The following is a 10,827-nucleotide window of genomic DNA, read 5'->3' as shown; positions in this document are numbered from 1 at the left end:
TGATATCATGAAAAGATTAGGGGAGGAGAGAGAGCTTGAGCTTTTGTAAGCACACACACACTTACACAACAACGGATAACACACACAAAGAAGATGGAAGGTTGAAATCTTCTTCTTCTCTCTACTCTCAAAAGAAGGCTACAAAAGATAAGTGAAAACCCAACATAAGTACTAGAGTACTATGCACAAGCGGTCCATAATATGAACATGCTAAGTGGGTAAGCTAGCAAGATAAGTATGCCACCATAACTCAGCGAGTGGACTATGTAGGTGTAGTCCAGCTATACAATCACTGGCGAAGATCGTTGTGTCAGCTACCAAACACACTAGTGATGTAAATGTGGAACAGTCACCCAAGCACATCGTGAGTGTGAACTGGTTGAGTTTGACATCTCAACAGAATCTAGCATACTACACATGGTTATATACACATTCTTACACTCTATGGTGCTCCTATATACACATTTTGACGCACTTAGCTCCAATAATATTTTTTTTTGTGTAAGGGTGTAGGGCCAAGTGTGTAGTGCTATGTAAGAGTGTCTACCGAATATATTTTTCAATCACCCAATTACGATGTCACAATTGATGTGGGTCCCACTATGTGTCACAAAAGACAAAGGTAGGGGCTAGGTATGTATCCACAACCAAATGGAAGGTCTTGACAAGAGTTCTAGCTACCTTTTGGAGTGGGGCGCTTGGAATCCCTTGCCTCTAATGATAAAGGATGGGAAGGCAATGATAGCATGGGTGACTCCCATCCTTGTTATAACCACCACCATTCCACCCACCACTGTCACAAGAACCACCACCCACCACCACTGTCATAAGAACTTGATGTTCACTAGTGCTCAAAACCTTCTCAAGTTGACGTACTCTTCCTACATAGGCACATCCTTTAGCTGTAATGTCACCCTTCCTATGTCAAACCCACTCTCATGATTTGTACACTACTATTAGGAGTTATAATCTTTAGGTGTGAGTAAAGGACATGGCTTTGATTGTCCTACAGGCAGGACCAAAATGCATTTTTATTGAGCTTTGTTAGTATAGTTCAGCTACGTTTTTTGATTTTACACTAGGCACATGGCTAGGATAATTATAGGAACAAGCCTAGAGCAAGCTTGCATTCAGTTTTTCTCAAGTGTTTTACACACATGCTAACATAAGCTGGAGACGTTTCTATTTATACTCTTTTAATCATAATCTCTACACTACAACTCACACTAAAATCTCCTTGCCACTTGTCATGTCTTCCTCCCCACCACTACATTATCTCAAAAAGTTAGCAGCACATGTCATGTTGGACCCCTGCCCCCCAGCGCACACGGGTCAATAAGTGAAAAAAGAAGAATTTTCATTAATTATTTGATGTTTTTTTTTGGGGTTTCCTTTGAGCGGAAACATTAGAAAGCAAAGAAAGTGAAACGAAATCTACGTGCCTATTGCATCCTCCTCTGTGTCAACCCTCCCTTCTCACTAAAATCTTGGAAAATCTGATAGACCCGTGGATCTTACTTTGATGTAAGAGTTTCAATTTCTTTACGAACCCTGCATCGCTTCTTCATGCACAAAGGAACATAACTGCACGCCAAAAACAAAAAGGAACATAACTGCACGCCAAAAACAAAAAGGAAAGAAGACCTTAACCTCCAATCGACGGGAAACGCCACGCATGCGTGCTCAGAACCAACGATCGAAGGCACTGGAAATAAGGCATGGCTGCACGGGTTCTCTATACGCCACCCACAGCATGCTTCCATGTGGTTTCTCTACGATGAGAACCGTCCATGGCAAACGTAAGCCATGCATGCTCACAACGAAACAACGGAGGTAGTGGAGATGATTGCAGGGTTGCGGGTGCTCTCTGTACACTAGCCAATTTGAGCACATGCCTCCACGAGCTTTCTTGAGGACCAGAAGCTTCGACCGCAAACCTAACCCATGCGTGCTCATGATGCACGAAGGAAGACAGTCGAGGAACGACCCTAGGGCTCTGCATGCGCTTTTTGTAGGCCAACAGATGGCTCTGCATGCGCTTGCTTCAGGACCAAAAACTTCCACCGAAATAAAGTGGTCAACCGAATCCGTGCATCGGCACGACAGAATCCAGCAGAGCAGGCATCAAGAGAGCAGGGTAGGGTGAGGCGCTGACAGTGTGTCACACGACTCTTGGCAAGGTAGCCAGCAAAACGACAAAAGAGAAGGGATGTGGGTGAGCAGCCAAGCCATAGGTACAAGGAAGGAGATGGTGCCGAAAGCAAAGAGAGAAGGAAAAGAAAGGCACAAGGCATGGAGCAAGCGTCAGAGAAGAGGCAACTGCACAACGCCGCACGACAGTCCAATCACCAAGAAAGCAAAAGAAAGGGGTCTTGGAGATGCATCGACAGCCAAGACAAAAGCAACACAAAGAAAAGGGGCTGGGAAGGGCATGCTCGCACATCGCACGATAGCCCAATTGCCAAGCAAGGAAAAGCGCGCAAAGGAAGAAGGGCTAGGAGAAGCACACAATAGCACACGCACTTGGCCAACGAGAATAGAAAGGAATGAAGAAACAAGGAAAAGCGCGCAAAGGAAGAAGGGCGAGGAGAAGCACACAATGGCACACGCACTTGGCCAACGAGAATAGAAAGGAATAAAGAATGAGAGCAAACAAAGGAAGAAGGAGGGCTATCTAGACCCTCTCATACATGGAAACAAGGTTGGAAGATAGGTTGCCTACGAATAGAAGTCTCTCTTTCCCTCGTACGTTCACACATGTGGCTAAGTGAAAGAGAGAGGAGGTGCCCATCGTAGATGGGTGCAACCCCTAGTGCGCACAGCGTGTGCGCAGCTCTATGATCTCCTCAATTTCCCTCAACACACACACTACCACACATACACACAGCGTGTTGTCATGGGGCCGTTCGGCGGTGTGCATCTCCATCACATTGCTCGGGAGACCAACGATGTGCAGGGACTCGTACGCTTCTACGAGGAGGTATGGCGCTGATTCATCACACGCAAAGCTGTTTGTGGCACGGCTGCATAGATTGCAGTTGCGCAGTGGTGATAATGATGGGGATGATGATGGTGCAGGTGCTGGGGTTCAAGCCGATCGAGACCCCGTCCTTCGGCGGCACGGAGGTAGTGTGGCTGGCGCTGCCGCCATCCTTTTCCCTGCACATCATCGAGCGCAACCCGGAGGCGCGCCTTCCTGAGTCGCCCCTCAACGCGCCTGCCGATTGCAAGTATTTGATCCTCTACCCTGTTATTAGTAGCTGCTTTCCATCTTCAATTCATAAGGTGTTTTTTTTCGCTTGATTGACTTCTGTGCTGTGCTGCTGCGCATGTGCAGCAAGGACCCCAGCTTTCTACCCACAGGGCATCATCTCTCTTTCTGTGTCGGGGACTATGATGCTTGTGTCAAGACTTTGAAGGTTTTTACCTCCCGCACCATCAAAAGCAACAAGAGTGTTTTTGTGTGTGTGTGTTTAAATTGTCACTGGATTTTGATCTTCAGGAGATGCAAATACCCATCTATGAGAAGACCCAGCAAAATGGGAGGATTAAGCAAGCCTTCTTTTTCGATCCAGATGGTAACAACTCAACATTTTTAATGAAAGGAACCGAGATCATTAATCTAATGGCATAAGCCCACCCCACCCCACCCCACCTTGATAAAGAGCGAGGGAGAATCCTTTTAGGGGGTTTTCGAGGTCATACCTTAAGGAAGTAGTGAAACCGTTCTCACGACCGAGACGGCGAAGCTAATGACAAAAGGGTTTCTCTGCTCTAGTCTGAGAGACGAGTGTGCTCGTCTCTGACCCCGGCTCGAAAAACAAAAAACAAAGAATCCTTTTAGGGGTTTATGGCAATTTTAGAGTGGGCGGGGAGACTCCTCATTCATGAGCTTGGCCACGGCGGAGACTTCCACTGAGATTTCCCTCAAAAGGGGTTCCATCCACTTTTTAGTGGAGTTTTTCCTCATGGGGAGATTTTCCCAAATCGCGCTCCCTCCACTTTTTAGTGGAGTTTTTAACAGGCACCTGAAGTGTGTAAACCCCCTTGGTACATGAGGATATATTCTGCAACAATCATTTTCAGCCGCCCAAATTCATTTTCTAATTTTTTGTGCTGTCAAGTTTCTTTCCGGCCATGTTCAAAATTAGAAATTATCTAGGTGGCCTTTTTTTTTAAAATAAGCTCTTAGAGAGCCGTGTTATCTGGGGGCATCTGTCCTGTCAACATCATCTGGGACTTGCACCCAGCCCAACCACAGGGCATTCACTTTTCACCACAATGGGCGCCAAACCCCAAGTGGCTATGCCCTTCGGATGGTCATATTGCCGTGGGGCTTGAACCCCATATCTTGAACCGTTTAAACCTTATTTGATGATATCTTCAAATTTGCTATCTTTTTAATGTTTGAAACAGCCATATGATCCCAGCTACCATTTAAATCTTGTCAGCACCCTTTTCTTTAAATTGTGGGGGGTACTAAAAAAGCCTTTGTACTCGCACATTCCCCCAAACGGTGGCCGTTTCCATGCACTCAGGCCACATGTGCACCAGCCACCAGTGGTCTGCACGTGAACAGTCCCTTTGTGGATGGAATTCTCTCTCTCCCCTTGGGGGCAGCCCTAATGCGCCGTGGGGGGTTAGTCTCAGCATTAGGGGTTTACACACAAAGCCTGCCTAGTGAATCCATCAGGCTGATCGGAAGCCAGCCTTGTTGCCATTACATAGTCGTCATGGTCGGGTGACTGGCGGAATGCAGGGTGATCTGCTGATCAGGTCAACCCCCATTCCGGCCGGAATGGGGGTTGGTGCCCAATCACATTCCGGCCGGAATGTGATTGGGCACCATCTTATTGGCCCTCAGAGCTGGAATGTGCTGAAGCGATCGCTATCAAGCTCTGACGATCTGTCTGGCTTTCAGGGCTCCTTCATTCCAGAAGCTGACGTGTTTCCGGTTCTGCATTCCTACGTTCTGGGTGCTGAGTTGGTGTCATCCTACTGCATTCCCACTGCTAAGGTGTCGTGAAATTATTTGTCGTATGGAGGAGAGCTCTTGTGAACTGACGTGGCAACATCTGCATGGTTCAATGGGCTGATTACCTGAATTAACGAGCCCCCATTGTACGGTCTAGATCCCCTCCCATGAGACTAGGCCAATGATCCCATGAGACTAGGCCAATGACGGCCAGGAATGGTCCCCAGTCGTACCATTCCAGCTGCAGGCTCCCGGCTACGCCGGTGGCCTGACCGGCTGGAATGGTCCTCCCGGGCATCATTCCCTCCATCTAACTCGTCCAGACCATCTCGCACCAGAAGCGAGCCTTGTTGCGATTGCGTAGTCATCTCGCTCGTCCAGCTTCCAGTGCCCAGTTGTCTACCTTGTCCAGCTCCTGGCCCCAGCAGCAGCTGTGCGCCTCAATAGCGGCAGCAGCAGCAGAGTTTGCACAGAGCAGCAGCCAACCCAGGGTCTTCCTCACTCAAAACCACTGGTTTGCAGCATTGGCTGGCGTACTTAACTTGAGCCTCGCTGTCCACATCTGTCGTGTAGGTTACACATAAACGAAGCTGCCAAGGAAGCTTAATTTTGTAGGCGCCATGTACCACCACAGAAGCCCCCTCCTACCTGTCTTGCCACCCTTTGAGGCCCAACATACTGAGGTAATCATGTAGAAACGAGCAATTTTTCTCGATGGAAAAGCCCTCATTCAAGAGGTCCTGGAATACATTGCTGGTTCAAATTTAGAGTCCTTGTGTTCCTTTTTTCCCTTTTTTTTTTTCATCAAATGGCTGAGAAATGTGGAGTTTCTTTATTATGCGTTGCAAACTGACTCATTTTCTTTGTAGGGAATGGATTGGAGATTGGGAATTGGCCTATACCGTCTCCACACGAGGCTTGATCATTGCTAACGAGTTTCCATGAAGAAACACTGATAGATATTGAGCATCTTGCATAGCTGTAAATAAATGAAGTTAACATTATGAAAGTCTTAATATTAGTGTCATTTTCTACTTGTCTATGTGCGTCCTTTTTTCCAGCTCTACATTACTGTCTAAGGCTTGCCGCTTTTTGATGTGTTTGATAATATTTTACAAGTTGTGTACTACCATGAAGTAATAGTTTTATGAGGGGTGATAACGAAATGGCTCCCAATTGCTGCCCATTAAAACCCCCACTTTTAGTTCATTTCATGGTTCAGTCATTTTAGTAGATCAATGAAGGAAATGTACGACTTGACCGATGTTTTTGTCAAGAAAATCTAGATTATTGGTTTTTTTAAATATGGCATCGTATTCTTATTGAAACACCCCATAGTAAGAATCCACTTACATGTCTATCCACAGAAGATCGATACTCTCAAAAGAAATGTTCATGAGACATATCCAAAGCACTCCAAATAACGTATGCCACTCGAGTAGTACACACGAATATCCTCAAGAACATAGGAGTAGGCTAGCACTGCCTATCCAACCATAGACTCGAAACCATATGCCATGGTAAGCCACCTTCTTGTTAGAGGCCACAAAATCCGTGGCAAGTCCGCATCCTCAAAGCATGTTAGTTTTATACCACGTGTTCTCACGCCTCAAGATTGTCATTGGCATGGTTAAGCAATGGGCTAATCACAAGCTGGGATCATTGGGAGCTGTACACAGCATCTCACATTCCCCAACCCTTGAACCGTTGCATTGTGCAACTCAACCAGCTCACTCAGCTTTGTCTAGGTGAATTGAAAGGGTGTTGTCGGATGTGGACGTGCATGTGGACCTTTCACAGTATGTTGCTTTGCATCATCCTCAGAGGGAGCTCTACACAGCATCTCACATTCCCCAACCTTTGAACCGCTACATTGTGCAACTCAACCAGCTCACTCAGCTTTGTCTAGGTGAATGGAAAGGGTGTTGTCGGATGTGGACGTGCATGTGGATCTTTCAAAGTATGTTGCTTTGCATCATCCTCAGATACAATCATCATCTTCTCTTCCCACTTTAAGCACTTCTTTTTTAGATTATGTCTCTCCTTGTTGCTCTTCATTGCCCTCTCTGTGCGAATGGAACCCAAGCGATGGTGTACTGCTCCTTGCTCTCAGCCCTTTTTGCAGCTTCACAATTCTCTAGGGAAAACGCTTTTGCAAACACCTTAGGGAGCTTCAGTTCTCTTTCAAAAAAAGGAGGATGGAACGTTAAGACTCTCTGTGGGTTACAGAGGTCTCAATCAGCTGAATAAGTATCTTATCCCCAGAATTGATGAGCTTCTGGACAGGCTAAATGGAGCCTAGATCTTCACAAAGATAGATCTCAAATTAGGGTATTACCAGATTAGGATTAATGATCAAGATATCCCGCAGACAGCCATCAATACTCGCTATGGGCACTATGAATTTACTGTCATGCCGTTTGGATTGATAAATGCCCTAGCTACATTCAATCGCCTAATGCAGGACATTCTCAGAGAATACTTGGATGATTTTGTTCTTGTTTTCTTTGATGATATTCTGATTTACTCAAAGAATGCAGCTGACCATGAAGTTCACGTTCGTAAAGTTCTTGAGATTTTAAGGAAGCACCAACTCTTTGCAAAAAGAGCAAATGCACTTTCTCTGTCGACCATGTTGAATACTTGGACTTTTTGGTATCCAAAGATGGAATTTCTCCAAATTTCGTAAAAGTTCAAGCAATCACAGATTGGCCTGAACCAAAGACAATGAAAGAAGTCAGGGGATTCTTGGGATTAACTGGTTGGTATAGAATTTTTATACCTAAGTATGCTCTCATAGCTTCCTTCTGACTAATCTTCTCAAGAAGAATATCCCGTTTCAATGGTCTGCCAAGTGTTAGAGCGCTTTTGATAAGCTGAAGACCGCCTTGGTAATCGATCCCATTCTGAAGTTGCCAAATTTCTCTCTACCCTTTGAGGTAGTAACTGATGTCGGTGGTTTTGCCCTGGGAGGTGCGCTCATGCAGGAAGGTCATACAGTGGCCTATGAATCTCGAAAACTCAGAACGCATGAGAGAAATTATGATATCCACGACCTGGAGCTACTTTCAGTAGTCTATGTCCTGAAGTTGTGGAGACATTACCTACTGGGTCAAAGATTCACTTTGATGACAGATCATCAGAGCTTAAAGTGGATCTTCACTCAGAAGGATCTCAACATGCGCCAAAGAAGGTGGATGCAGATCTTGCAGGAATTTGATTTTGAAATCAAGTACCGCCCATTCAAAGAAAATGTGGTAGTAGATGCTCTCAGCAGAAAAGCCTCCTTGCTTGCAATCACAGTAGTGTCAAATCCATTGATTAATGAAGCAAGAGAGAAGATCATGCAGGATAGATTCTTTGGCCCTATTGCTACCCTACTTATGCAGGAAAGTAAAACTTCTCAGGAGTTGAACCGAGTTCAAGGATACAGCCTGAATGAAGGAGTTATGTATTACAATAGCAGGCTATGCATTCCCAATGATGAGGGAACTAAGGGTCAAATTCTGAATGAAGCCCATGATAGCCTTATAACAGGACATCCAGGTTTCATCAAGACCTACATGTCTATAAAGAAAAGCTTCTTTTGGCGTGGACTAAAAAAGGATATACTTAATCATGTACATCAATGCCTGATTTGTCAGAAAGTCAAAGCCGAGAGAGTAAAAATGCCTAGGAAGTTACATCCATTAGACATCCCCCAGATGAAGTGGGAATGTATCAGTATGGATTTTATTACTGCACTACCTTCAGTGCAATCAGGTTACAACTCCATCTTCGTGGTAGTTGACAGACTAACCAAAGTAGCCCATCTGATCCCAGTAGAAGAAACCTACACTGCACTGGATGTGGCGAGAGTGTTCCTCAAGGAAATCTTCAGATTGCATTGCCTACCCAGGAGAATAGTAAGTGATCGAGATCCCAAGTTCACGTCAAGATTCTGGACTGCATTCTTCGAGGCAGTAGGAACTTTTTTGGATCTTAGCACAGTTTACCATCCCGAGACGACTGATGGTCAAATAGAAAGGGTGAACCAAGTAATTGAAGATATACTTCGGTCATGCTGGCAGGGAACCCAAGAAGTGGCTAAGCTATCTGCACCTAGTCGAGTTCACCTGCAATGCTTCTTATCACCAAAGTATCGGGATGAGCCCTTTCAAAGCTCTGTATGAACACCATTAACTTGGTTCGACCCATTGATTAGGGTCGAGATGTCCAGACAGATGCTTGACGACATGGAGCAGCAGATGCAGTCAATCCGTAAAGATATAAAAGCTGCCCAGGATAGACAGAAACAGTATGTAGATAAGAAGAGGTCAGACAGAAAATTAGAAGAAGCAGATATGGTCTTCATTCGAGTACGCCCCAGAAGAAGTTCTCTATCTCTTGGGACGTACAAGAAGTTATTCCCCAGATACTGTGGACCATATCTGATTACAAAGAAAGTAGGTGACTTAGCCTATGAACTTCTTCTACCTCCTCATCTCAAAGTACATAATGTATTTCATGTCAGCCTACTTAAGAAGTATGTACCAAGCCCGAATCATTTGCTTAATGATGAACTCTTAACTTCTTCAACCTGAGAGTAGATGGAACTCCAATCTAAAGAAATCCTTGATGTTCGAGAAAAGGTTCTCAGGAACAGAATTCTGAGAGAATTATTAGTCAAATGAAAGTTCTATCCTTTTAAAGACGCCACCTGGGAGAAAGAAGCCGAACTGATGCGGGATTACCCCCAGTTTGCGAGATGAGAACATCTCGCGTTTTTCAAGTGTGTAAGATTCCTCCCCAGTCCCTTAAGATGTCCAATTTCTTTCCCTGTAATCAATCCCCTTTTCAGAATAATAAAAGATCTTGTTTCTACCTGGAAAATATTCCAGAGAGAGGTAATTCAGTTTTTAGATATCTTTGGATGGAAAAATACCCCTTCTTATTAAAATAAATTTCCTCGAAATAGAAGTTCAAAAAGAAATTCCTAAGGTGCATTAGAAATAAATTATAATGTGCACAAAAGACCTTAGCCTAAGAGTCAAGATTTTCTAAAAATTTTGGATTAAGGTTCCTATGGACCAATAAGATTAATCTAAATGCAGGGAGGAGATAAATTGAAGAATAAAAGAAAACCCCCCCAAAAATAAGTAAATGCTCACATAAGATGAAGAGTGGACTAAGGACCAAAGAAAACAATTAAAAAACTAAATTTTGACACCTCAGAGTGGGGATCTCCCTCATGAAGTAGGCGCCTTTTTCTCATCATTATCCCCAATTTTTAATCAATAAAATGAGATATTTCATCTCTTCTCTCTCTTGTTTCAAAACTAGATCCAAAAAGTAAGCTAAACTGACCCAAAAATGGTTAAAAATTGACCAAACTGAAAATTCTAGAATCAGTTTGCTTGGTTAGAGGCTCACTTTTTCTTATAGATAGAAGCCTCCCCCTTTGTAAAAGCTTAATATGCACTGTTACTCTACTCCTACTACCCAGAGTCATTGACATTGAATTTTTTTGATAATTCAATTATTTTTGGCTTAATCCTCTTCAAAGTAATTGGTGACCACTCTTGATCCAAACAAAAGTAGAACCCTCAATCCCTCAAGCCAAAGGAAAGCTTACAAACTCCATGTAAGCTAAAGTTTTCTTATTTTTTAATTTCAAGTCTATGGTTTTTTTAATTTTTCTTGTTTTATAGTTGATTAAAGTAAATTGTAATGCTATGCCTTGATGAAAAGGCCACCCCTTTCTCCTCTTTACAATTCAGCCTTTCTTTATCCTAGAATGTTTAACAAAAAGATTAATTAAACTTTTCTCATTGTTTACTCTCTTGAAAATTAAAAATTGTGTAGATTAGAGT

At 43.9% G+C, this 10,827-nt stretch overlaps 1 protein-coding gene across 1 annotated transcript; it reads left to right on the top strand.

Annotated features, from left to right (window-relative positions):
* Window positions 1-2,776: 2,776 nt before the first annotated feature.
* LOC147638919 (Lactoylglutathione lyase / glyoxalase I family protein) lies at window positions 2,777-6,009 on the top strand. Its single transcript, XM_086785600.1, has 5 exons — window positions 2,777-2,980; window positions 3,079-3,230; window positions 3,338-3,419; window positions 3,503-3,578; window positions 5,845-6,009. The coding sequence occupies exons 1-5, from the start codon at window positions 2,897-2,899 to the stop codon at window positions 5,895-5,897; spliced, it is 447 nt and encodes a 148-aa protein (XP_086641726.1). The 5' UTR covers window positions 2,777-2,896; the 3' UTR covers window positions 5,898-6,009.
* Window positions 6,010-10,827: the final 4,818 nt, after the last annotated feature.

The sequence above is a fragment of the Cibotium barometz genome, chromosome 4 (genome assembly GCF_041138505.1).
Source record: "Cibotium barometz isolate CiBa-2024 chromosome 4, ASM4113850v1, whole genome shotgun sequence".
Lineage (NCBI taxonomy): Eukaryota > Viridiplantae > Streptophyta > Polypodiopsida > Cyatheales > Cibotiaceae > Cibotium > Cibotium barometz.
The sequence above is the reverse complement of the archived record's forward strand: the minus strand, read 5'-3'. Positions and strand labels throughout refer to the sequence as shown.

What these genes read in the sequence shown, in the direction of transcription:
- LOC147638919 (XM_086785600.1), top strand. Translation starts at nt 2,897, where the DNA reads ATGGGGCCGTTCGGCGGTGTGCATCTCCATCACATTGCTCGGGAGACC. An exon ending in AACGCGCCTGCCGATTGCAA is followed by an intron (nt 3,231 to 3,337) that starts GTATTTGATCCT and finishes GCGCATGTGCAG; the next exon opens with CAAGGACCCCAGCTTTCTAC. An exon ending in CTTGTGTCAAGACTTTGAAG is followed by an intron (nt 3,420 to 3,502) that starts GTTTTTACCTCC and finishes TTTGATCTTCAG; the next exon opens with GAGATGCAAATACCCATCTA.